We start from the raw sequence: 27,843 nt of genomic DNA, 5'->3' as shown, positions 1-27,843 counted from the left end.
GGTGCAGGGGACAGTGTCGGCAGAGGCGTCACTACAGCGAGAGCAAAGCTCCAGCAGAGCGGCAGCCGCTGCCCTTCCCTCTCCGCCCGCTTTATCCCCAGCCGCTCTCGCTCGCTGCGCTTTGTGATCAGGCACCGCGCGGGGCACCTCGCTACGGCGGCCGGGAGGGGGCGCGGGCCCGGCATGGCGGCGGTGGTGGCGGCCGGGCGGGCCTGTGCCCGCGGCGCGCTCCGGGCGGCCTGGAGAGGTGATGGGGCAGCGGGAGCCGGGGCAGCCTCCGCGGGGAGGGCAGCGGGCACCGGCACCGCAGGGAGGCGGGGGGATCCCGCAGGGCGAGGGGAGCGCGATCAGGGGGCACACACGGACATCTGTCCATGGGCACAGCCAAACATCCATGGGCACAGCCAGGCATCCATGGGCACAGCCAAACATCCATGGGCACAGCCAAACATCCATGGGCACAGCCAGGCATCCATGGGCACAGCCAAACATCCATGGGCACACACAGATATCCATGGGCACAGCCAAACATCCATGGGCACAGCCACGCATCCATGGGCACACACAGATATTCATGGGCACAGCCAAACATCCATGGGCACAGCCACGCATCCATGGGCACACACAGACATCCATGGGCACATCTGGGCATCCATGGGCACATCTGGGCATCCATGGGCACATCTGGGCATCCATGGGCACAGCCAAACATCCATGGGCACAGCCGGGCATCCATGGGCACATCTGGGCATCCATGGGCACAGCCAAACATCCATGGGCACAGCCACACATCCATGGGCACATCTGGGCATCCATGGGCACAGCCAGGCATCCATGGGTACACACCCCCATCCATGGGCACCCCCCCATCCATGGGCACACCCCCATCCATGGGCACACCCCCATCCATGGGCACATGGATCCTCTTCAGTCACTTTCTGAAACTAAAATGTATTATTTTTTAAAGTATACTTAGAAGGATGGGAACAAGCATCTTTGTTTTCCACAGTCCTCTGGAAACTTTCTGGCCTTTCTTTTCTTCAGCCAAACCTCAGCAGTTAATGAATTTCAGGTCTCTTTTCATCCTCAGGGCAATCTGTAATGAAATGGTGCCAAACTGTGATATTAGAGCCTGAACATTAAGAAGGGCTCGAAAACAGGCTGGTGGTTTTTCCTTAGTGAAGAGAAACATTTCCACAGTCTAGTCACAAGAATATCCTTAAAAAACCCCAAGCATTTCTTGCAGGTTAGCCAGGAAAAATAAAAGGCTGCAACTAATTCTTATTAATTTATTAAAATCACTCTATCAGCCAGATAGAGTGCCTACTTTGTGACATTTTCTGTTGCAGTGTTTTCCCTCCCACATTCTGCTTTGCACTTCAAGACAAAAGGTTCAAGTCTGATTCCCTTTGAAAATCCCTGGCTTCCCTTCCCATGCCTGTATTTGCAGAAACCACAGCTTTAAGGAAGGAAATGTGCTATAACGTGCTTTATAATGTCTATAAACCCCTGTGTGTCTCTGTCCCCAGGGTTTGCTCCTGTGCCAGTGGCAGGGAGCTGCAGCTCCTACTCCAGCCTGGCATGGGCTCTCCAGACACGGTGCTCCCTCTCTGCCCCCTGGACTGGGACACTGGAGCAGTGCAGGAAAAGCAGCTTCTTCAATACCTGTAAGTCCTGAGGTGCATAAAAATTATTAACTGGAACAATCAGGAGAGGGAAAGAAAACTCTGCTTTGGAGAGACATGAAAATCTGTGTATGCTGACTTTTTGTGTTTCCTGAGATTACAGTGGCAGCTGCAGGTGTTGACAGAAGTGTATGCACAAAATCAGTTTATCATCTTTTAGCAGCAAACAAGGGCTTGCTTTGTGTCACAGTGACTCCATCTAATGTGTGTCATTGGCTGGGAGGAGGGAGCAGCTTCCCCTCTGTTTTTTATTCGGAGTTTAAATTGTATGTTTATCTCCTAAATTATTTCTGAGCCACGGGCAAGCCCTGCTGTTCAAGCTGTGCTGCCTCAAAGGTGAAATTCCTGCAATGCAAGAGGGAGTTACACAAAACCTGTTGGTAACAACCCTGCAGATTTTCTGCTCTGGTGCTGTGTTTTCCTCAGCCCTAAAGGAATTTCCCCCATGCTTGCCATAGCTGAGGAGTGCAGGCTGTTTAAATCCACACTCAGGGCTGTGAGCTGAGGTACCTGGGGGCCTTTTCCACCTGCTTTGTGCTCCCTATTCCTGTCCCACGTGGGGAGAGAAGAAATGGCAAGGACACAATCTCTGGCAGAGATAACTGCAGCAATCAGAGAGTCAAAATTTGATTGTTTCTGATCCATAGAATTTAAGAGCTCTGCAGAATCAGCCTCTCTTGGTGGTCTCTTCCCATTCTCAACACCTGGGTGCAGAATACTGCATTTGCTTTCTTTACAACTGCTCAAGAGTAGGGGTTAACCAGCCAGGCTGGGCTTGCTGCTCATCTTATCCTGTAAATTTTGACCATTGACTGGTTCCAAGTAATTGAGGGTGGAGAGGTCTCCAAAGGCTTGGGAAAGGCTGCAGTGAGAGCTGCAGGCTCTGCATGGAAAAGGCTTTCTAAGGATGCCACCTGCAGGGAGAACTCGTTCAGACAAGCAGAGCAAGATGAGAATATGTAAGAAGCCACCCTCTGTTGTTATTTTGTTTATCTTAAATTAAACATGTAGCACCACAAGTGATTGCAGCGTGATTAGGATTTGTAGGTTAGATTATTTCCTTAATTAGCCTTGTATTCATACTCACAAGCTCTGGATGAGCTCTGTTTTACCAGGAGCTTTTCCAGATGTCTGGTTAAATGACTGAATTAGAAATATTTGCTGTGATGGCATCCGTGTTGTTTAGTAAAATTTGATCTATTTAGGCAAACTACCTAAAACTATTGGTTTATTTAATGAGGTGTAATTACGTGGAAAAATGAAAGTGTACCTCCTTTATGTATGAAGCAGAGACAGTAGCCATGAGATTCAGAAGACTCAGGGTTTTGTATTTCAAAGTACAATTATTCTAAGAACACTTTGTCTTACAGAAGTAAAAAGCAAAATCTTCACAATGCAAATGAAGTGGATACAAACAGTAGAAATCACTCAAATCCTTAGCAGTGCAGTTGCTTCAGAAGTGGCACCATTTAAAATGCAGATGTGACCATTTTATGTGGAGTAGCTGTCAAGTGAAATGTCAGCCAAATGACAGAGCTTTGTGCCTGGGAAGGGTGACTGGATTTTTCTCTCTCCTTAGTGAATGCTTAATGATCTTCCATCATTCCTTGGGCAATATCACCAGGCTCTTGTTGGTAGGGTCATCTGCACCTTCAACATACCTCTTATTTTTAATGGTTTGACTGGTTTAAAGAGAAGGAATTCATTTAAATAGGAGGAACTGCAATTACCCTAGGCATTTGTCTCTGATACTTACCCAGGTAGCTTTCTCCTTCAAATCTGACACAAAAACATGCACAGGGATTTATTCCTGACCTGTGACATATTTCAGTGAGTTTTTAATGAAATAATGTAAAATTATCTTCTTAATCCAGGCTTATTCTTTCCCCTTTCCAGCCTCTTGACCATGGAAAGCAGTTCAGTTTTCATTTACTGTTTTGGCTGCCTCCCAGCCTTAGGAATTATCTTTGACCCCAGGCATGATTTTCTCATCATCTGTTATGTATCCAAGTGCATGTGAGATAAAGAGCTTTTATTTGATACTGGGACTATATAAAAATTAGACTGTCTAACTCACAGGTGATTCCATTAGTTACCCTTGGGAGCCAGTCATGGCATCACAAAATGGTTTGGGTAGGAAGGGCCTTAAAGAGCATCTTGTTCCAAAGGCACTTCTGTGACCTTTCTTACACCTTCCACTGCTCCTTGAGGCTGCTCCTGAATGACATTTTGTACCATGTTTTTATAGTCTTATGTGAATTTTCCTTGGGATAAATTATTCAATTTGACAGCCACGTCTTACTCCATGATCAGAATTTAAAAATACTTACTTTTTCAATTTACAAAGAATTTTTCTTGAAGTGGGAGCATTCCAGATAAATAATTGCAGAGCTGCACTTGTCATTATCAGTGGTACCATAAGAAGAGTTTTGATGTTTCAGCATTAAGGATGTAAAGAGTTACATATATAGAACTGCTTTTAAATTTTTTTTTTCCTTTTACAAGAGAGTTGTCTGTATGTTGAAAAATAGTTAATTGCTTTTAGTCAAAAGAAAGGGGACTGAATGCCTTATAGTTAATTGTACCAGGAGAGGCACAATTCTATTGGGTTTTGATTTGATTTGGGTTTTTTTTACAGTATTCATTTTGATAGTTTTATGATATTACTTTTCAAAGACATTTAACCTGATTTTCATTTTGTTTTGAGGAACTGAACCAAGCCAAAGGTGTTTAGTTTGCAGAAACCTCACTGAAATTTCTCTTCTCCTTATCCATCTGGTGACACTGAGACACGATAGTTACTAAAAATAAAAAATGAAAACTTTAATATCAAAGCAACCTTCAAAAGATAGTAGCATTTACAGCAACATATACTAGCCACATTTAAGGTCCTTGGTTTTTCATGAAATGTTATAAAGAAAAAAAAATACAATTTCTTAGACACTGGAATTGTAGCTGGATTTATTCAGGGTTTGAATTGAGACTGACAATCAACCTGACAATCCCAGGTCTGCAGCTTCTGCTGACATTGTGACAAATTGCCAGTTTTAGAAAATGTGGAATTCTAATCTGAGTGCACTGTGGAAGTGTGCTCAGGGCTTGCAGTTAAGTGGGGTTATTTCCTATGACAGTGCAGCACTGTGAATGCATCTTTTGGAATGTTTTCCAGGTTTTGTTGTACTATCAGGATGCAAGTTTTGTGTCTGGATTTTGAGGGAAGTGCCCAAAACTTTCCCATTCTGTCTTGGGGAAAAAAAATAATTAGACTATAGATGTCTTTATGTGTCAACAAATTTGCAGGCCCACCTAAACAAAATTTTCATGCAATCCACATAATTGGAGCTTTTTAATTTTTTAGCAATGTTATTAAATTACTGTGAATAAATAGGTATCCCCAAGAGCTTCAGACTTGTATTAACAAAATCAAACAGAGAAAGTTTGGTGGTAGATGAGGGTTTTTTCCCTGTTTCACTCTTGTGGAAATCCCTCTAGCAATGAGAAGTAGAACTGAGCTTAAGTTTTCAGTGGAAGCATACCAGGTATGTGCAGTTCTTATTTTTAACCTGTTAACTTTTATCTAAAACCATTTTTATATCTGTCCCATGGTAGTGATCCCTTGGATGGCCTCATGTTGATTTTGGTGGTGTTGCTGTAGCCCTTGTCCTGGTGAGACATTTCCAGTGCCCAGATTCTGGCAGCTGGATGATGCTGCAGCTGTGGGACTCAGCAGGGCTGTCCAGACTGAACACTTCAGAGTCCTCAGGGCTGCCCAGGTTTGTGGAAAGCCCTGGAGAGCTCACAGATGGTACCCTCAGAACCCTCTGATACCCTCAGACCTTTTGATACCCTCAGAAGATGCCATCTGCAGGGGCTGGGGGCAGAATGGCAAAGAGGAGAATGTATTTTGCTTAAGCAGCCCTGGTTTTTAATGGCCTCACCAGGGAGGGGGAGATTTTTGTCTTCTCATTCTCTTCCAGCAGAGCTCAGTTTCAGATATGCATCACACACTGCCATTTTTAAAATCCGAGAGGTCTCTTTTGAGAAAGGGTCTTTCTTTGAAGAAAACAATGTTTTGAGTGTGGTGACTTAAGAAGAATAATCTGGCACTCTGTCTCATTTTCTATTGATCTTATAGATCCATGGTTTTCTGCTCATGGGCCAGGGTTAGACAGGAGATCAGGAAACTGATGTCATGTGATGGCAGACAGTGGCATTGCAGAGGTCAAGTGGCAGCAGCAGTTCTCATTTGGGATGGGCACACTGATGTTCATGAGTCTGCTGTAGAATCTCACATGTTAAAAGTGATCCCTCTGGTATTAGAATGCCATTGTTCCATTTTTCTCTCATTAATAAATCTCTTTGTATTTTCATCTGCAGAATATTCCCTTTTGAATCATGGAGGAGAGGATTCAATCTAGAGCAGTTAAGCATTTTCCATAAGTAACTTTACAAAGCCTGAGTAGGTCTTGGAATGAAAGACTTCCATGTTTAAAGCTAAGAGGAAAACACATTAGAAACATAACTCCTCAGGAATAACAGATGGTGTGAACTGAGTTGACAGGTTTTGAGCAGTGTATGAGTTCAGCTGAAGATGATTAAGGTGGATAAAGTCAAACTCCATCTTTGTTTTGGATGGTTCACTGCTGTTGTTTTGGAAGTGGGTTTTAATGTAATTGTGAGAATGATTGCAGCCACTCATAAGAATTGAGCTTGAAGTTGAATGTTAATACATTCAATTGGAAATGACATCTAAATTATTTCAGTCGTAGGTTGTAGGTTTTGCTCTTAAGACAGCTGCTCTGTGTGTGTTTTTTCCTAGCACCTTTACCCTAAATGCTTTGTAGTTAAGGATATTGTTGTCAGGCACATTTTGTAAGGTGCTGGAGAGAGAATATGACATCATAAGCTTAGATTTAGGATCACTCCTTTTCCTCACCTTAGCTACTTAAATTGCAGGTTTTTGCCAAATCCTGGTTAGAGTAGTTGATGTGGCCTGTTCTGTGCCAGCCTCTCTCCTAGGAATCTTTGAAGCACACATGGAAAGGGAGCTGAAAGCAGAAAGTTATCTTATGGAATGGTGTTTGTGAAACAACAGAGAGATGTACATTCCTGCAGAAAATGGGAGACCAAGGTTGAAGTCCTTCAAACCAGGAAGTGTGTGGGTCTCCAGGTTCCAGATAAGTGTGTTAAACTTCTGGATTAAGTAAAAGGAGTAAATTAATGAAGTTAAAGGTCTGCATCCAAGAAGAAATGTCTCACTGTGGTCATTAAGCAGCTGTATGTGGACTGTAATTTATCCTTAAATTGGTAGTTGAATATGTAGCAGCACATTCTCTGCTCATTCATATTTCATATGCATGAAGCATTTTTTTCTAAATCCTGTTTTTGTTTGGAGATGGTGGAAATTGGTGTTTTCTCAGATTTCATCTGTTAATAAAAGTGTATATTCCAGGCTGAAACTTGGAAGAGAATGTGATTGAAAAGACCTTACTGTGTTCCTTAGGTAGTACAGCTGCACAAATGTAATGGTGTTAGTGGACAGCAGTGCACTGAGGCACTGTTTACTGTAAGTAGAAGTATGATTATTATAACAGTTATTTACTCTTTTTATTATGCCAATATTGATGTCTTTCTATCTCTGCTGCTGTGCTGCCACAAGCTATTTGTCATCAAAAACCTTAGGGAAAGATTACTTGTATTGGAAAGAAGTGAGCCTACTTAGCTGTTTTACAAAAGTGATTCTTTCTTCTCCTTTTATTCCCTTCAGTTTTCCAGCTTACTGCTCTTTGTCTTTCTTTGTATGCTCAGCAAGCTGTGAACTCATCTTCCAGGAGACAAAGAAATCTGATTTTAATCTCAGTTAATGAGTATCTAGGATACTGGGTTCTGATGGGGCTTTCAATACTTTTGGTGTACTGAGGTGTGGCCAAATATTAATCTGATAATTACCTGTCTCATTCCAGCTATTCAGGGATAATATAAAAAGACAAAAACCCAAATCCTTTCTAGAATATTACAAATACCTTTTGTGTAGATTAAGCAGAAGGGAGTGATGTCACACAGACTTACTGTTGTTAGTGATCAGCTTGCATGAAGCATGCTTTCAGCTCAGTTCAGTAGTGGATCTTTTTCTAGTCTATAAAATAAAATCCTAAAGATGACACTTTTTCCCCCCCACTCAGTAGCTCTGTGCTTTTGGGTAACTGACTAAAAATGTGCAGTGGCTTTTATGACTGGTTTTATTTTAGCTCCTGAGGAATGCATGCAACATCCTATTTCACAAATGCAAAATAAAATAAGCCCATGAATCTCAAAGACACTGCGTGTCTGCTGTAGTGTTAATTCCAGAGCATCTCCACAAGTGTGAAAGCAGTGCACTGGTGCTCCTTTCTGCCTGCAGTTACTTCCTCCAAAGCACCCACTCCTCCTGCCTGTGAGTGTGCTCACTAATCACCTTGGTGCTTTGCTGCCAAGTCAGACTGACCTTTCCTTACACACAGATTTTTATTTTCTCTAGTGGTGTGTTGTCTGTCTGTCATAAGCAATGTCCCCAGCACTGCAGTGCTCCTGATGACAGCCTATCCCTTTCACATCCCATTCTTGTCACTTTGTCTTAAAATCAGCGTGATACCTCCATCCTATAAAGAACTCAGCAGCCTGCAGGCTTCTGATGTGTTTCATTAAATGCAGCTGCTTTCCAAACACATGATGGTATTACTGTAGACTGATGAGATGAGCTGCACTTTGGGCCCAAATGTAATGTTTTCATCTGGTTCTAATTTTGTCAGGATTTGTGCAGTGCTTGAGGCCAGAGCTTGACTCAGCCTGACCTGTTCTTCATGGATGTGCTGGCATTGAATGTTCTCCTCTGGTGCAACACAATGTCCTGACTCTGTGACCTTTGCTACTTCCCTCTATTGGAATTAAAGTGATCTGATTGTATGTATATTTGGAGTGCAGCTCAAAGAGCAGGATTTTTTTGGCATATATTACCAGCTCCAGAGCTGCTCTTTTCTCTTGTTGCTGCCCCTCTGCAGCCTTTTTTGTCAGTATTTGATCCTTTATAGGGTCACCCAAACTGCAGATTGAGAGACTGTTCCAGCCTAAAAATATCCTTGCAAAGAAAAATGTGAGTACCTTTATTATGATTCCATAGGCTAGCAGGATTATAATTTTTTAAAAAGAATTGCTAGTTACACAGTGTTTTTTGAATCAGCTAAGAAGCTTAACAGGATTGATGATCTGCCTTCCACCTAATGGAACAGCCCTGTAGTTAACTTAGCATAATTTACTGAAAAACACATTACCTACCTACTTTGCTTTTTTTTCTCCAAAAAAAAAAAAAATGTACTAGGGAGGTAATGCATTTTTATGTAAGTTGTTGTTGGTTTTGGTGGGGTTTTTTGTTGGTTTTGTTTCCCAAACACACACTTAGCTCACAGCTACCTGCATTGGTGTGTTGTAATCAGCTGGAAGGTTTTTAGTGGCTGACAGTTCAGCACTGGTTTTAAGCCATTTGATGCAGCTGCTGTTTGTGGGATTTTTTTTAACTTCCAAACCTCTGGCCATTGGGGTTTACTTGAATGTCTAGAAAAGAGCATGTAATTTCAGACAAAACCATCTTTTTTACAGGGACTAAAGCCTACCCAGGAGGCTTTTCAATTCTTGCCTCATAGCATATGAGAAGTGGAATAAACTTTGCTGTTATCCATGGGCATTTGTGCTGGTCTGTAATACACATATTTGCACTTGTCTGCAGTAGAGCCAAAATCCCTGTTACATGTTTTGCCTTGTTGAGCTGTTCATAACCCATGTTTTTTGGGTATGTGGTGAGTTTGGAGGCCACTCTGCTCTTGGCTGTCTTGAAGTAATATTGTTTTGTAGCTCCCTGGACTTGCAGAGTTGTGTGTCCTTCCTTGTGTGCTGAGCTTGGATTGCTGGATTCAGGATTCTCAAAAAGGAATCACTTATGTTTTCTACTTGGAAAAAGATATTTGAGGGAATAGGTGTGTGTCAAACTCTTGGAAGTGCCACCTTGATACCTTCCACAAACTTAGTACAAAAATGAACCTGGGCACTCAGTGGCACCTCTGGTCATCCTGGATTGTTTCTGTCCCTCACTGTGTTGTCAGCATGGCAGAGCTTGCCCAGTTCCAAAGCATTTTCCAGTCTGTGGGGCAGGATCTCTCAAGCACATTGTTCTGAAAATAATTAATTGCTAGTGGAAAGTGGTAGCGATTCTATTGTTATTTTAATTCCCCTGGTTAAAAGTTTTTACTGAGTTTTTTTGTCTTCTTTAAATAAACAAAATCAGTTTGTAATCAGAGAAGACAAGATTTACACTGCCCCTGGGTCAAGCACACAATAGCATTGGTCTGCAGACAGAACCTTGGTGATGCTGCTGCATTCTGGCTGGAGAGATGGGCAGGGAAGAACCTCCTGGAACTGAACAGGGCAAGGGCAGGGTCCTGCAGCTGGGCAGGAACAGCCCCAGGCACCAGCACAGGCTGGGGTGCCCTGCTGGGCAGCAGCTCTGCACAGAGGGACCTGGGGGTGCTGCTGGACAAGGAGCTGTCCATGGGCCAGCCCTGCCCTGGGGACAAGAGGCCAAGGGGACCCTGGGCTGCACCAGGAGCTGCAGTGCCAGCAGGGCAGGGAGGTGATCCTGCCCCTCTGCTCAGCCCTGGGGAGGCCAGTCTGGAGTGCTGGCTCCAGTTCTGGCATCCTCAGGACAAGAGAGACCTGGAGCTCCTGGAGAGGGTCCAGCAGAGGGGACAGAGATGGGGAAGGGACTGGAGCCCCTCAGCTCTGAGGAGAGGCTGGGGGAGCTGGGCCTGCTCAGCTGGAGAGGAGACACTGAGAGGAACCTCATCCATGTCTGCCAGTGCCTGCAGGGAGGGGCCAGAGCATGGACCAGGCTCTGTCCAGAGGCACTGGGACAATGGGGCAGGAACTGAGGCTCAGGAAGTTCCACCTGAACATGAGGAAGAGCTTCCCTGTGCAGTGCCCGAGCACTGGGACAGATTGCCCAGAGGCTGTGGAGTCTCCCTCGCTGGGGATAGCCAAGAACCACCTGGCCACCATCCTGTGCCCTGTGCTCTGGGATGGCCCTGCTGGAGCAGGGAGGTTGGAGCAGATGACCCACAGTGGTCCCTGCCAGCCTGACCCATCCTGAGATTCTGAGAAATACTATCTATGGTGTCTTTTCACATAATCCGTTTCTTTTTGGTATAGTTTTTTCTTTTGGATTTTTTTGGTTATTTTTTTTTTGTCTAAGGTGCTGTGGTATCCTGTATTGCCATCAGCTGGATGAGTGGGAGTTTGCAGGTAACCACTGAATTTGTTTCCTAAGTCTTGCTCTGCTGTGCTGGGTGAAGCCCCAAGGCAGTGCATGGTCCTGGCCACAGCCATTGCCTGAGGAGGCCTGACAGAGCCAGAGCTCTGTGGTGATGCTGTTGAAGTGTTTTGTATTCCTTTCTCCTCACATTCCTTTCCACTCACACAGGCAATAAGGGGGACATTATATTTTCAGAATTGTGAAAAGCAGTAGGTTTATGTTTTGCCTAATTTTTTGTGTTTTGTGCATTTTAAAGCAGGGTAGCCCTTGGATATTTGTAGGGGTGGTTTAAGTTGACTGTCACTGATCAATGTCCTTGGATAAGTACTGCAAGGTATTGCTGCTCTGAGTTACTAATGAATGATTTTCTTTTCATGACCTGGAAATGAATACCATACTGGTTATTTGTCCTTAAATCACTCTTTAAAAACCTTGTAAAAAACATGCCCTTGGCTGTGGGCCTCTCTCAGTGCAGTAATCACGAGTAGAGACACATCTCTGCACCAAATACATATGCACAGAGTAGGAAATCACTTTCTTGGCAAGGCAGTAATGCTACAGTTTAAATTCCAGCAAAGCAAAGATCAGGCAGGTTTCAAGTTTGGGGTTTTTTTTTTGTTCTGCTTCAGTTTCAAGTAAGCTGTACTTGAATATAACTTAAGGAAGTTTTGTTTTTCATTTCAGTGACAGCTGATCAGCTATGGAAAGGAGCTTTGGCAGAGACTGGCGTGGGAGTAAAGAAAGGAAGAGGAAAGAAGAAGAAGAAAAAGCTAAGGAAGAATCTCAATAGAGGCCAGGAGATTGGTGAAGGTAGATCATAAATACAAAGCTGAAAACACATCTTGATGTTTTTGTGTGCAGTGTTTCTTGATTTCATAAGTGGACAAATTTCCTTCCTGTGATGCCAGAACTGCTTGAGATATTTTTGTCTTTAAACAAAAAAGTCTTGATATGATTATTTAATGTTAGATTTGCTTTTCCTGTTACAAATTCTGCATCATAGAATGCATTTGAAATATGTCAGAATTTTCCATTTTGCTGCATTTTTCCTGAGTGCAGAGTTGCAATTCTCACTTGGAGCAAAGCATAATTTTTCTCTGTTATTTCTAAGGACGTTCTGGTTTCCTCTGGCCTGGTCTTAATGCTCCTGTGCTGCAAACTGGGAAAGTGCAGGAAGTTTCCCAACGAAAAAAAGAAGAACGAGAGAGAATTCAGTCTGAAATCATTCAGCAGAGAGATACATTTGAGAAGAAAAAGAAAATAAAAATTAAGAGAGAGGGAGGATGGAGTGGAAAGTGCTGGGGAGGTGTCATTCTGGATCCTCCTGACCCTGGTCCTAATGGAGGTAAGAAAACCAATTATCTTCTGCCTCTCCCTTCGCCTTTCTGAGGGGAGGCTTGGAGAAAGTGAGATCCAGACTTTTTCAGTGAATGAAAATTGGTTTTGTACTTTGTTCCAGGCCCACACACAAGCAAGCTAAATCAAAGAGCAGGTACAGCTCACACAGTGAAATCTGTTAAAATTTCACTGCTTTATCTCCTGCAGCTGTTAGACTGTTCTGTTCCATTACAGACAATGATTTTATGTGGTATTACAGAGCGCTCTGTTCTGTCAGACTGCTCCAGGAGTCTTGAAGGATGGAAATGTTCTGTGTCCACCATCAATTGTCTTGAGTATGAAGTATAGTCATGTTTTTTTTATAGTTTCTTAAAGGATCCTGTGGGATAAATCAATCTTGTTGAAATTCTAGTTCAAATAATGAAATAGGGTTAAAGATTATGTAGTTTGAATGTAGCTTTAAGAAGAAGCTGCAATAAATAACTACCATAATAACTATAAAAGTTATTTTTTATTTCCTAAGTAGTTCAATATAGTGAAGCTAGAGCTTTCATATGTACAGCAGAGAGGTGACTTTTTTACAGTGCTGTTATTCAGACTACTAGAGATTCTATCGTAGCTTTAACATTTAGAAACCTAATCTTTTTCAACTAATTAAACATGAAAAAGACTTGTCAGTTCCTGTTGGGCTGAGTTTTTATTGTGAAACTGCTTACTGACATCTTTCTGTGCACTTTTATAGTAAGAGGAGCTAAGAAAGAGAGGTGGTATTTTCTAGCACTGTTGCATTTCATTTTGTTACCCTAAAAGCAAATATTCTGTGGAAGGCAGTGATGGGGCAGTGGACTTGGCCAGCTGTCACTGAATCTGTCAATGTAAAAATAGGAGATCTGAGAGATTAATTGCTCCAAATTCCCCATAAGTCAGTGGTGGAACATGGAGCAGGTCAAGGAAGTGCCATGGTTTTAGTTCCATACTCTCAACACAAGACTGTTGAGTTTATCCCACTAAAAGAAGTGACAGCTGTTGTAAACAGTGTTTATGCATTTGTCAGCTTTACCTTCTGGTGTTTGCCTTGATTTTGCTTTTGGCTGGTACTACTGATATGGATTGCTTGCATTAAAGTTGGCAGTGGGGAGCCTGTTCCAGTCAGATCAAGTTCTGCCAAAAAGAGGAGAGGGCACTGCAATCAAAATAGGGGAATGAAGCTGTCAGCCTGTATTATAGATGAGTTTGAGAAAAAGCAGGTTCTGGTTAGCATGCACTCATTTCCTTTTAGTCTGCTAAAAATGTTGGGGATCTTCAGGCCCCCACAGTTCTTTCAGTTTCTTTCTATTCAGAGGATTAATGATTCTGCAGGGGAATTGGGACAATCCCTGTGTGCAAAGCAATGTCAAGGTGATAGGAAGAGCAGACCTGAAACTGCCAAACCCAAAGAATCCTTTTGGCCTGAGGCTGTGCCATGACTGGATTCCCTGGTGGCACTTTTGTGCCAGCTAGGAGTGCAGATGGAACAGTGTTTTCTGCTCAGAAATCAAATTGCTTTTCTCCCAGATTTGCAGTGTTTCTTTAGCACCTGAAGAGCTTCAGAGGGATCAGAGGGTGCCTGCTGGGATTCATATCCTTACTGTCAGCTAGAAATCTGCTTTATGCAGCCTGACAGATCTCTAAACTGACAGATCTCTAAACTGTGCCAAGATGATCATGTTTATAAACATCTTGGAGGTTTTGTGTAAATAATAAACCAATGTTTGGTCAAGGACTGAGGCCCCAGTTCTCCACCATTACAGCCTTTTAAGCTTTCCTCCAAAATCTCACTGTAACAACACCAAGTAAAGGTTTCCTGTGTTATACTGAAATACTCTTGTTTATGGGGTGAGTTGGAAAAGCAAGAGTTTGTAAGGACTATGGTTATTTGAAGTAGTCATATATTGGTTTTTTTCATGCTCCCCTTCCCCTTTCTGGAATTTCACAAAAGTGAGGATACAGAAGTGCTTGCATTTCCATAGGATCAAAGAAAAGGTTGAGTTGGAAGAGGCTTTTATCAGGTCATCTAATCCAAACCCCAAATCTCTTTGAATCCCTGTTAATTATATGCTAAAAGCTTCAGAATATTCTGAAAAATTTTTGGATAATACTTTAGTCATAATGGAAGTGATCCATCTGGTGATGTTAATGATTTACAGCTTTTGCTCTGTATATATGAAATTTGAGGTTTATTTGCAGTTTCAGAGCAGTTATTTAGGGAAGAAGGCAGTTTACACTGCTGGTTCAAATTATCTTACCTTTTCTACTTCTTGCTGAGACTGCTTTATAAATTACAGCTCCATAAAAGTTGTGTCCTTCTTAATTTGTACCACCTACAGGAGGGTGTACTGATAGAAAAGGAACACAAGGAAATGTAACACTCTGTTTTTCTCCCTACAGAAACTTATGAAGATTTTGAAACAAGAGTCATTGAGGTAAGCATTGCAAATCTTTCCAGGGACTTTGAAGAATTATCACTACTTTATATTGACCTTGGAATTATTTAACAAGTCTTTGTTAAGTCAGAATGGTAGCAGTAGGAATTAGTCTGGTTTTCTGTTTCAGCTGCACAACCTATGAGAAAGTGAGTTACCTTGGCTCTTCATTTGAGAGAGAAGGGCTAAGAGAAACATTTTCTTAACAAAATAGCCTGATTCACAACAGCTCCTTGTCTGAAAGTTAAAAGAATAACCAGGCAAGTCAGAAGCTGAGCTACCTGACAGCTGTACTCCAGAAAAGCATCTGAGGCTTCTCTCCTGTTCTGGTAAATGTGCAAATGGGTTTCCTTGCCCTTGATTATCTTTCTGCATTTTGCTGAGATGTCCATCAGTTGGAATTCTATCCAGTGACTTGAGTGTTTTCTGGATAAATCCAAATCTTTGCTTGTGGCGGTGGGGTTTGGTACCTCCTGAGATGTGGAAAAAACCAGTGATGCTGTATTGAAATCTCAGTCTGGGTAGTTAAAAATCATGAGTTGGTTTCTGTTTTTGTTTTTGTTTTTTCTTAATCCTGTAGAGGGGAAAGATGTAAACTGTTTTAGATGTCTGCTGTAAGGATAAAAAGCAAAGGATAAAAAGCAATGGATATAAATAAAAAGCAAGGTAAATTTAGACATAAAGAATTACTTGCAAATGGGAATTTGAGTGCTGGAATGAATTGGGAGTATATGGAATGTCTGTCATTGTAGCTTTTTAAAAACAAGTTAGGTAATCTCTCAGAAGGGATGGGGAGACAAAATCTGTGACCTGTTAACCCATTTTCATATCTCAGTGGGTTTTTGGAGGGGACTGGACCACACCATGGGCTTTGACTGATACAGCAAAAACCATTTGGAGCATTTGGCCTTTAGCTGAGTCTGTGTTTGAAGGCCATTTGTAAAAATGGAATTGCACAGGAATTGTTTCTAAAAGAAGTGATTTTTGTTGCCAAGCCCTGAGCTGGCAGTGCCTTCTGCTGCCTGAAGGGGCCCATGGCAGAGCAGAGGATGTTGGATGCTGCTGTCACAGCTGGCTCTCACTTTGGGTGCCAGAGCAGGGGATTTTGCCCTGCTGTACTGGCAGAATTATTTACACACAGCAGAGCTGAGTTGCTCTGCAGTGGTTCCATGTGCTGCAGGAATCTGTCTCAATGCTTTATTATATTTGAGTAATAAAAGAGCTTTTGAAAGCAGGCTGGGGCTCTGTTGTTACATGAGATTGCCACAGTTGTGACAATCTGAGAAAGTGGAATGTTTTTGCAGAAAGATAACAGCAGCAAAAATTCTCTGTTCAAAATCAGCAGTGAGCTCAAGATAATTGAGTCTTACAATTTTCTGATAACAAGTACAAGATTTGAAATAAATAGATCATTTTAGCATTCCTGGTTTAAATAGGTGAGAGACATGCTGCTATTTCTGGATGTGTTTTCCATTATATTTGCCTTCACAACAGTACAGGAGATTAAAATAATGTTTGCTGGGAAGTTGTGCTTCACAGCAAGAAACTCAGAGCCATTTTTAAAGGACTGCCTTATGAACAAAGGTATAATAGGCCCTTTTTCTTGTGATTATGCTACTGAAAAGGCTGTGCTGTTTTGCTAAACAAAGAGAGAAATTGCTTATTAAAGTGTTTTCTTATAATGTAGAAACAGAAAAACTGTAATTTGATTTCTCCTGACTGAAAAATAGAGACAAGCTCGGATTTTCATGTCAACTAGAACTAAAGTTGTCATAGAGAACTTGGGTTAACTTTTCTTACTTTCCCTACCAGCCTAAGGCAACATTTCCAGTTCTACTCATATATTAGAGATAAGAACAATCTCTTTAAATAGAACTGATGGTAATGGTTAACTGGTGTTCTAACATAATATAATCACAGTGGTAATTAAAATCTACAGGTGCAGCTGACATGTGCCATTATTATTTTCACTTTAAGGCTTCATTTCATGTGTCATCAACCCTCAGATGAATTTTTCTTTTATTTTTCTCCAAAATGAGCATGGTAACACAGAAGAAAAAAGTAGCCTACATGACATCCTGTGTTTTAATAGTAATTGCCTTATAGTGCAATTAAAACTAGAAAGTGAGACCTTGAGCTCAGTAGGGCCTGAAGGCACAGAGCATGAGGTTGGTGGCTCTCTGAGTCTCTCATTAAGGGGAACTTTCTAAAGGAGAAGATAAAGTTATAAATAAAGCCCTTTGCAAAAGACAGATCTCAAAAGGGTTTTGTCCAACACTGAAATTGCCTCCTACCAGTTGTGGAAACTGTGATCTTGGTGATCACTTGCTGGTTTGTTCATGGTTTTTTGTTTCCATTGCCTGTTTCTGATGAAGGTAACTTGAAGAATTTTGTGCAAGCACAGCTCCATTTTAGCAGGGTCAGTGCAACCTTTCCAGTGTCAGAATAGGTCTGGTTTTGAGCCAGATGGTTCAGGTATGGTACTAGCATTTTTAAATAAACCAACAAAAACAGAGATTCGTGTTTGAGTGTTGAACTACAGAATGCAAAGCAGCATTAGGTGTTCTTGTCCCAGTCCATTTGGATCACTCAGATTTGCAGAGCAATATAACCTGTAAATTAAAGTTCACTTCATGAGCTTGCTAGGCAGGAAAACAACCAACCACTCAATCCCCTTTGTACTGACTCATCTAGCACAGGAATTCACTAGTTCTTCACTCAGTCAGGTTTCTAACTGGAAAGTTCCTTGTTCATAACTGATAGCTGTGAGGAAAACAATTGCCAAACCAAGAGTCAGAGTGTTCCTCCTTCCTCCTCTGCTGCAGTGCAGGTGTGGCACTGGGAGGCACCTTTGTCATTGATGTCACACAGCCTGGAAATGTCATCCGTGCCACTGCCATCAGTTATGGGGCTCTGAGGAGCTGCCAGAAACACAGCATGAAGGGATGGTGGCTGCAGGGGACAGAGAGCTCTGGGTGGCAGTGGCTGCATGATGGCTCCTGTTCCTTCCTGGACGCCTTGTTTGCCTTGTTGCTGTCACTCTGACATGAGGAAGGTCCCTCCCTGCCTGCATCAGGCCTCTTCTTGACTCAGCTTGGTAGACTTGTTACTTGTGACAAAAAGAATGTTCTTTAATGCACAGGCTAAACCCCTTTGTTTCTCTTTTATAAGTCATTGGAAGCTGTTTTTGCAAAGAGTGCAAATAAAAGGCTTGTGAGAAAGAAATGCTGCATGAATTACAGTGTCTGAGATCCATTGTTTGACAGCCTTGACTAAAAAATTATATGGTATAAAGGATACTCTTTGAGTCATAATTTACTTCTAATGAGAAGTTGCCTCAGAAGTACTTTTGGGGTATTTGTAGGCTCTAAATTTTGCTTTTAGAATACAGGGAAGTTTTCTGTTCCCTAGATGATGCTGGCAGTGTCTTTAGACTGGCAATGAAAATTTCAGACAGTTTTTAACATAGCACCTGGAGCTACCTGTGACAGGAAAACATGAGAGGTCAGAGCTGTGCACTCTTTCTGATACTCTGGGAGTACTCAAAAGATTTTGGCCTGCCCTAAAAGTAGAGTTTATGAATGCTACCCTCAACTGGTTCTGTTGAATGATTTTTATCTCTTACCTGTCAGGCTGTATGGAAGGAATAACTGACATTTGGAACACCCAGAAGCTTTTGAGTGACTTTTAATTGGGCATAATTATGGCCCATCCTTTGAAAAGGAAATGAAGCCATTTCAGCTGCAGAGTGTCTTTGAGGGTGCATTACTGGGGGCTCAGTCCAAAGGATCTGTACTCAGCTGGGAGCTGTACTATGAGGCCACACAGAGAGGAGAGAGAGAGGAGCAGGACAAGGTTATTAGTGCTGCTTGTCTTTGTGTGAGTGTTGTTATTGCTGTTGTGCTGGCTTGCAGAGCTCAGTGTGGGATTGCATCCCCATCTTTCTGTAAGGGTGCTGGGATGGGGAGAGCATCTCCTGCTCTGAGGGTGAAGGTTAAGAACCATTTCAGTGCAAACACTGCAGCTGGGAGGGGTTCTGCCATTGTGGTACCAGTCTGCTCCACCCTTGGTGCACAGAGTGCTGATGGGCACATGATGTAGCTACCGTGGCTTTGGCTTTTGTTGACAAGTTGATTGCTCAATTATTTTAGGTAACTGGATTCCCAAACCTTTTAGCTGTGCCCCTGACCCTGTCTGGGCTCATTGGCATGGAAGTGCTTTTCTCTCAGCACTGCACCCTGCTCTCAGTTGATCTCATTTCCCCTTGTACCTTGGAGAGCTGCTGGGAGCAGAGGCTGCTGTCCCCTGAGGGGATCAGCCTGTGCAGACATTTCTCTGCATAGCAGCACAAAACAGTGGCAGGGTCAGGAGTGTGGCCTGGAGGTGGCAGGTTCCTAGAAATCTTGGCTAAAATAGGATTTCTAGAAAGGAGGGATTCCCAAGGGCAATAAAGTTGGCCAGTCATTCATTTGGCTTTTACAGAAACAAAACCTCACAGGAAGTGTTGGATTTTGACCCTTTTTTAAACCAAGTGCAACAGCTGAAAGCATAATAATGTGTAGCAGCCTTTCTTTGAGTGTAACTTGCTTCCACATTGTTATTTCACCTCTGGACAGATATTTGAGGTGGTTTCATTTTGGTTTTGAGGTGCTGCTCTTCCCTCAGTTCTAGAAAGAAAGCTGGGTTTGCAGCATTTCACCACTGGGTGCTGGATACAAGGAGACTGATAATTTGAGGTACACTGGGATTTAGGTTGAGCATGTGCTGCATCTGCTCTCAAAGTTTAAACCTTGGCTTTCAGTCTAACTTGAGTGGCAGTCTGATCTTAGGGATGGTTGTGCCTGGGTTTCAGTCACTTTCCAGAGGCTGTGCTGGTTGAAGAGTGGCACAGAAGCTCCTTGCATGTGTCTTTATTGCCACATTCTGGAAAGGGAGAGGAATAATCCATGAGGAGATTTCTACATCCTTTATTTTTGATGTGCTGATTCTATTTTTGTACAGATACCTACTGAGATTGGCAGCAGAAGATAAAAGTGTGTGCAAAGCAAAAATAGTATTCTCTTGATGCTCCTGGGGAGATGATGCTGCTTCACTCTCTTTTCTTCCATTATTATTTTGCATTTTCTCTAAATAGCCCATTTACACAGGCACTTTCATCTTATGGGGTGTGATTTTTTAGCTTGTTCTTGTCAGCAGTGAGTTTGAAGAAAGAAAAATAGCTTGGAATAAGCAATTGGCAAGGCTGATATTTCTTCAAAGTGCTCTCTAAAATGTGTGGGCACCTTGAATTAAACACCATCTTTATTTTAATGAAAGCAAGGTGAAATTTTTGAAACCCTAACCATAATCTGTACCTAGTGAAGACACTGAAATTTTGGGAGGGGTTGTTGGTTTTGGGTTGTTGGTCTTTTTTTTGTTTGGATTTCCTATGGTGAATTTTAGTAAAAATGTTTAAATCATGACCAAGTATTTTCTAATAATCTACTTTCAGATGCATAACACTATAAGCCGAGTAGCTTACTGATGAATTACATGTAGGGAAAAGGATTTTTATATGTGCTATGTTTATCTTTTGATACTTGGTATATTATTCATGTCTTACATACAGCATATAAACTGTGTGTCTGTATTTAAATAAACATTTAGTTCAATATATAAACAAAAGCAGGGGAGCAAGAACAGATGGACACAGGATCTCAGATTGTTGTCCCAAAATTGGGTTCTCTCACGCAGTGTGCAAGAAGTCAGTGCACACACAGTGGAGCTATCTGATTTATTTATAGTTCTGCTCCAACAGAGGTGCTGTGGGTAAAGCTAGCACACTGAAACCCAGAAATACAAACATATTTGTACAGTTTGATTATTTGCAGTTCTGCATCATGAATCTACACCACTGCTTGGCTAAGCTGCTCCTTGCTTGGCTGTCTCTCACCTGGAATTAAGGGTACAGCACATTCTGAATTCCTGGTTGGTGTTAGGGGTCCCCACTCACAGGCAGGCAGCCTCAGCCTCAGAGCTGTGGTTTGCACATCCAAACGAGCCAGGTTCACCAAAGGACAAACTCTGAAGTATTTCTAAGCCCCAGCAGACCAAAGCTGGTTTGGGCTGACAAGTAACCAGTCTCTTCCCCTTATCTCATCATTTTAGTGACCTTTTGCCACATTCTGCATTCTCTAGGTCAGGTTGTCCTCCCTTTTCCCAGAACGTGCTCTCCCTCCCACCTGTACATCTGTCTCTTGTCCACTTTGAGATGTATTGAACCATATAAGGGGGGGCTGTAAAGCAGTGACTTGCTGATGGAATCATGGAATATTCTGACTTGGAAGGGTCCCATCAGGACCATCCAGTCCAGCTCCTGGCCTTGCACAGAACAACCCAAGGGTCACAGCATGTGCCTGAGATTGTTGTCCAAATGCTTCTTGAACTCTGCCAGGCTTGGTGCTGTGAGCACTGCCCTGGGGAGCCTGTTGCAGGGCCCAAGCACCCTGTGGGTGAAAAGCTTTTCCCTGATATCCAAACTAAAGCTCCTCTGACACAGCTTCAGGCTATTTCCTTCTTCTTCCCCTCTCCTAAATGGAATCTCCTTTTCAGCAGCTGTCATCTCTGTATTGAGACTGCCTTCTGCAGCATGCAAGTAGATTTCAGTCCTAAATTTTAATTCGTGTAGAGCAACAACAGACCTTGAGCAATTCCTGAGAGTGCTTCTAAATTAGATTAAAATATGAGGGCAGGGCACTTCAATATTGATGTCACTTTTTCAATATTAGCATGACCTTCCATTTGTTTCCCATGCTTTTTCATCATGCTTGAAATCACACATAAAGCTGGCAGCATGAGGGCATTATCTGTTGTGCAGCTGAACACAGCAGAGGGGTTGCTTGCATTAAAGGTAACTTTCATGAGGTAACTTTTTCTCTAAATGTGGATTTTTAACAACCTTTATGTATTTAATGCCTGAAGCCAGTGTCCCACTGCAGATGCTACCTACTGACAAAGACAGTATAGATATTTTAAGTGTACACTACAGACCTCCAGTACCTTTTTTTTGGCAAACTTGATTCTCTTAAAAAAAAAAAAAAATAAAAACTAACAAAACCCAACCCATTTGGACTATGTGCAATAACAGGAAGCTTTGTGGTTTTTTGTTTTCTTCAGGTGAGAAATGTGTTTTGTATGAAGGCAAAGGAAGGCAGAAAAAAATCAGTCCGTGCCTTAGTGGCTGTTGGGAATGGTAAAGGGGCTGCAGGTATGTATGTATTTATTGTATGTATGTATTTATGTATGTATTTATTGTATGTATTGTATGTATGTATGTATTGTATGTATGTATGTATGTATTTATTGTGTGTATGTATGTATGTATGTAAGTATGTATGTATGTATGTATTTATTTATTGTATTTATTGTATGAACAAGGTAACATCTGATGATGGAATGTTTTGTGGCAGCTGTAATAAGACAGCTCTGTTCATGGTCAGCCAGAGTTTTGCTGAACTTTGCTTCTGTGAAAGATTCAAGCCCTCGTGTGTTCCTCCAGCTGAATGTTGCTTGCACTTGGGAGTGGAGGAAATCTTGTAAAGAGAGGAAGGTGTGGTTCTCTTGCTGAAAGATGTGTTACTCTGAAAAAAATCTTCCTGCCTCTTCTTCATGGAATGTGTTATTACTGTAATCCAGATGTCCTAAATGATGGAACTGAAGTTGTCCCAGGCTTTTTTTCTTCATTCCCTTCTTTATTTTTAAACAGAGTAGACTTTTTATTTTGTCTGAAGCAGTCATCACTACTCAATTGTTTGAAACAAAGTTTGGTCAAAAACACAAAAATAGCTTAAGCCTTGGGGTTTTTTTCCTTTGACAAGAAGCAGTTGGCATCCAGTTGTTAGGTGTTCATAACTCCTAAACTGTTTGTCTCTGTGATTTTTTCTGAAAAACTTTTTGAGTATGGTCTGTACAGTGGAGCAGAAATTTAAATGCTAAACGTGGCTGTGAAGTTCTTTGGGTTTTTTGGTTTCTTTTGGGTTTTTTTTGGTCTGTGCAATGGAGTGGAAATTTAAATGCTAAACATGGCTGTGAAGTTCTTTGGTTTTTTTCCAGTTTTCTTTCTGAAGAGCATCTGCATCATCTGTTTCTCAGCAATAAAATGCCTCTTTCTGTCTTGCAGGTTTTGCCTTAGGGAAGGCAGGTGACAGGACAAATGCTTTAAGGAAAGTATGTTGATTGAATTGTTTTTACTTGGTGACAATTACAAATAATTCATACCTACACTTACGGTTTTTTTCCCTAATAATCAGTTATGATTTGTAGTCTTTGCAAAGAAGTAAATCCATGTGTTTGCTTTGCCTGTCTTGATACAGATAATCACAGAATGATTTAGGATAATCATAGAATGGTTTAGGTTAGAAAAGCCCTTAAGATCAGGCAGTCCAGCTGTTGATCTAACACTGCCAAGTCCACCAGCAGCCTCAGTGCCCTGTCTGCACATCTTCCAAACACCTCCAGGGATGGTGACTGAGCCACTCCACTGGCAGCCTGCTCCAGTGCTTGTAACCCTTGCAGGGGAGAAACTTTTCCCATCTAAACCTCCACTGGCACAACTTGAGGCAATTTCCTCTCATCCCCTCCCTTGCTACTTGGGAAAAGACAGCAACCCCCACCTCACTTGGGTCTCCTTTCAGGAGTCTGTAGGGAGCAGTAAGGTCTCCCCTGAGCCTCCTCTTCTCCAGACCAAACATCTTCATTTCCACAGAGTTTAGATGTGGCAAATCTGTTTTCCTAAGTTGTTTTTCTCTTTCTTTTTTTATATCTAATTAACTGAATAATGGTACATTGCAAATGCTTAGCAGAAGAATTCAAGGGGAAAAATGTTTTCTGCTTTTGTTCCCTAGGCAAAGAATAAAGCAATAAGCTCCTTACACTTTATAGAGCTGTATCAGAACCACACAAGTAAGTATTATTCTTTCAATCCAAGCACTGAATATGCCAGCAAGAACTGGTTGCAACTACTTGCAAAGCATAAAAAATGTTAAATCAAGTTTTTCTGGTCTGATGCATTGTATTATAATTCTTGGCAGCCTGGTCTAGTTGCAGGTTTCCCTGCTCATTGTGGAGGTTTCTTTCAACCAAACAATTCAACAATTTCAACCTTTAAAAAGTTCCTTCCAACTCAAACAAGTCCATGGTTCTGTGCTTAGAATTTGGATACCTCATGCATACTGTTTCAGGCTCTTAATAGCAAGATGAGATCTTTTCTGGCACAGTTTGAGTTAAGAGCATTTTTCTTTACAGTGAACTCCTGTGCTTTTCCCCCTGCTGTGTCAGAGATGACTCCCTGTGACTCAGTCCATGTGTGCTGACCCAACAGCCAGGGAGAACTGGGGTGGAGGGTCAGCCTGATGTTTCCTGGTAGTTTTTTGTTAGTATTCTGCATGGAAATCCAAGAATGCTGATGCCTGTGGGGAAATCTTAGGTTAAAAACTAGATTATTAAAAAAATATGAGTCAAACTGTGTCATGTGAGCTCAGGTCAAAACTAAATGAGGCTCACTGGAGGCACACCTCCCTGTTTTTCAATAGTAACATAGTATTCACAGGTATCTCAGCATTCATAATCTATTCCAGAAATTTACCTAGACTAATCATCCTCTTTAAAGAAGTCAGGGGAGAGTAAAACCAGCTTCCCAGTTCAGAAAAAGAAAGGCACTAACTAAAGCTTTCCTAGAAGAAAGAATTTATCTGTAATGTATCTGTACAGAATTTATCTGTAATGCCTTTTCCCCCCTCCAGTTTACCACGACATTTCTGTGAAATTTAAAAGCACAAAAATCCGCATGAAGAAGCAAAACAAAGGTAATTAAAGAACTTTAAATTTTGAATTTTTCATAATTAGTGACTGGTATTTATTTTATAAATTTGTGTCTAGTCTACCATGTTTTAAATGTTGAAAATCATTTGTCATTTTTCTTTAGAAATACCTACTGCTGCTGACATGGCTTTGCTCTTGAGAATTGGGGTTTGTCCCTTTGACACTGGTGGGAGCTCTGTCACTCTTCCTAAATGTAATTCCTTCAGTCCTAAATTACCTGGGTGTGGAGCCTGGTCCTGCTCCGGCCACTGGTGGGTTTGTACAGAGCTCTGAGTTCTCACACCCCTCCCACTCCAGGTCTCCCTTCCTTTACAGCCTTGGTGGTTGTGAAGTCAATTTGATCTTCCTGGAAGTGGCACCTGAAGTTTCATGAGAGCTCATCAGTTAGGGGGGTGTTTTTTTCTTTTCCTTGTCTCCTTGGGTTTCTTTCAGATCTGTGTCTCTGTATATTTTGTTTCTGGTTTCCTCTTTTTCCCTTAATTTCCTAATTGGCAAGGTCTCCAATCAGATAACCTCACTAGAATAAAACATTCTACACCTTTTCTGCAGCTTTCCAGCCATTTGGTCCCCAGGATGTATTTCTTTTTTTGTGTGTCCTTTACTCAGCAGCAGCAGCAAGACTGTCCTGCAGTTTTTAAGGCTAAGCCATGTGAAACAAACCTCTCTAGAACAAAAGTAGACTCTTCAAAAAATATCTCCTCCATTAAAACCTGGCAAGTGTAAGAAACCATTTGCAATTAATGGCAGTGTAGTACAGTTATGCATTGGAGCTGATAAAATCTCCATCTCTGTGATGAGAGGGATGCAGGTCACACACAAACCTCTGTGTTTGTGGATTTTGAAATATGTTTGTCTCTCCTTCACTCTGTGCCACTAAAATTGTGACAAAGTATAACTGATTCCAGTTGCTGGGCCAGGAAAAGGGAAGTGATGCCTCTGCACAGCCCCTGGAGCTATTTTCAACATCTAATGTGTTCTACCATGCTGGGTAACAAAAACAACAAAGAAGACATCTCTGTGCTCTCTTCTGACTAAATTGTGTATTTTTAAATAATCACACAATGCTCATTTATGTTTTTCCCCCAGGGTATGGCCTGCACTGCCACCGAGCCATTATCACCCTCTGCAGGCTAATTGGCATTAAAGACATGTATGCCAAGGTCACTGGATCCAAAAACTTGATTAACATCACCAGAGCTCTCTTTAGGGGCTTGAGCCTACAGGTGGGTGCACTCCCAGTGCCCTTTGGGTATGGGGACAGGAGGGGATGGATGTTGTAACAGTTTATGGGCAAACAGTTTATATTCCAGGCTTAAAATGAGGTGATTTTATGAACAAAATCAGCAAAGGAGGTCATTCCTCAGCAGTTTTATGGAGTTGTCCAGTCAGGAAGAGCTGTATGTAACTCTGCCTGTTCCACAGCCAGGTGTCTGCAGGGGACATCTGAATTCCTGGGCTTTCATTTGGTGGGGTTTTGGTGACTACTGAAAAATCCTGGGCAGAGGAAGTTGTGGGCCAGGTTTGGTTACTGCTGCTTGTTTGTGCTCCAAGTTCTCATTGAGCAAGGTCTGAAGCCCCAGCTGCTTCTATTGCTGCTGTAATTGAGATCTCTGAATTCAGCCAGGGAGGTGGTGGTGTTCCCTCCACCTCTGAGTGCTCACAATGGAGATGTCTCTGTCTGAGCCAGCTGCCTGGAATTGATGGAAAAGCTCCAACATGCAGCATTATATCCTACTTCCTCTGAACAGCAGCCTCAGGATGAGTCAGCCCTCTGGAAATTCCTGGTTATCTCCCTTGTTTGCAGTTTTGGTGGCTGCCAAGGTTTAGCTGCTTCCATTCCCAAATACAGCCCTGAGAGCTGTAGCTGTCAGATCTGTCACCCTGTCCTGGCCAATGTCATCAGTTCAGCCTCAGGAGGTGAGCGGGTCACAGATCTCCCAGCTTAGCAATGCCTCAGGGCAGTCACACTGGGGGAAGTCTGGCATTGTACTTTTAATTATTGTATCTGAGAACCTTCCACAGAACAAACAGAAGAAAGGCCTGCTGTATAAATTATTGCTTTTGGAGTTATGCATTTGTTATGTTTTCTTCACTGCCCTGAGAAGGAAAACTTTTCTGTCACCTGTAAACATTTACTCTGTAAAATCTGAGTGTGATCAAAACACCTTGTAGGCAAGGGACAGGTGTAATTGAAAATAATGTTACATTCATATCTTTATGAATGTACTTTTATGTACTGTCTGGGCAGTAACAGGCACTTTTCTGTTACCAAAGCAAAATTTATATCCACATAAAGACACAAAGATGTTCCTGCCAACAGGCATGTTTATGAGCAGGGTATGTCTTTCCAGAAGCAAGTTCCTCTGGGATGACACTGTCGGGCTGACCAGTGTACCTGAGGTCTGGCTATCTGAATTGCTGCCCTGTAAGATAAGCCTGACAAGTCATTTCATTTCCACAGTGCTTAAACTGTTTATTGGGAAATGACTTTTTGGAGCCTTTTTGCCCTGCCCCACATCAGGTGTAGGTTTTGGCCTGAAGTAAAGCCGTCCTAGTTTTCATCCTGGTTTTGGTTGTCCTTTCCCTGCTGCCAGGAGACTCACCAGCAGCTGGCAGACCAGAAGAGCCTCTACGTGGTGGAGTTCCGGGAGGAGCAGGGCCCCCTGCCCATCGTGGTGGCCCTGCCCCAGGGGCCTGTCCGGGAGGAGCCCGAGCCTGAGGATGAGGTTCCCAACACAAAGCTGGAGTGGAGGGAGGTGAAGGAAGCGCAGGGAATGCTGAAATCCCCCTGGGCCAGGGTCAGACGGGCGGCGTGCTGACGGCTTCGGTCCCGCCGTGGTGTCTCCAGCTCACAGCAGCTGGCAAAGCCTGGCTCAAGACAAGGCTGGCTGGGTTTGACTTCCTGGGAGGGGCAGCAGGAGCTGTCTCGCGCTGTCCGTGTCACTGCTGCCATCCAGGAGCACTGTTTGCTTTCCCACAATTCCCCTGAGCCTGTCCAGGTGGGAATGTTCAGATGGAAGCAGTCAGAGAATGAGCCTTGGGCTTCAAGCATGCATTTACTCCATTCCAGAGGATGGTTTGTCCATGTTTCTTTCACAAGCTCTTGGGAAACTGTTGAAAATTCAAGATTGTGAAAGCAATAAAGAATCATCAGAGTGGGTTT

The 27,843-nt window shown here is 42.5% G+C and overlaps 1 protein-coding gene across 1 annotated transcript; it reads left to right on the top strand.

Annotated features, from left to right (window-relative positions):
- The first annotated feature begins 178 nt into the window (after nt 1-178).
- MRPS5 (mitochondrial ribosomal protein S5) lies at nt 179-27,843 on the top strand. The gene is made up of 11 exons (XM_063152381.1): nt 179-247; nt 1,530-1,667; nt 11,707-11,832; nt 12,134-12,367; nt 14,788-14,822; nt 21,978-22,068; nt 22,981-23,027; nt 23,705-23,762; nt 24,602-24,664; nt 25,767-25,903; nt 27,275-27,843. The coding sequence occupies exons 1-11, from the start codon at nt 184-186 to the stop codon at nt 27,497-27,499; spliced, it is 1,218 nt and encodes a 405-aa protein (XP_063008451.1). The 5' UTR covers nt 179-183; the 3' UTR covers nt 27,500-27,843.

Source organism: Melospiza melodia, chromosome 3, assembly GCF_035770615.1.
Source record: "Melospiza melodia melodia isolate bMelMel2 chromosome 3, bMelMel2.pri, whole genome shotgun sequence".
NCBI classification, from domain to species: domain Eukaryota; kingdom Metazoa; phylum Chordata; class Aves; order Passeriformes; family Passerellidae; genus Melospiza; species Melospiza melodia.
This window is presented reverse-complemented; position numbering and strand designations above follow the sequence as displayed.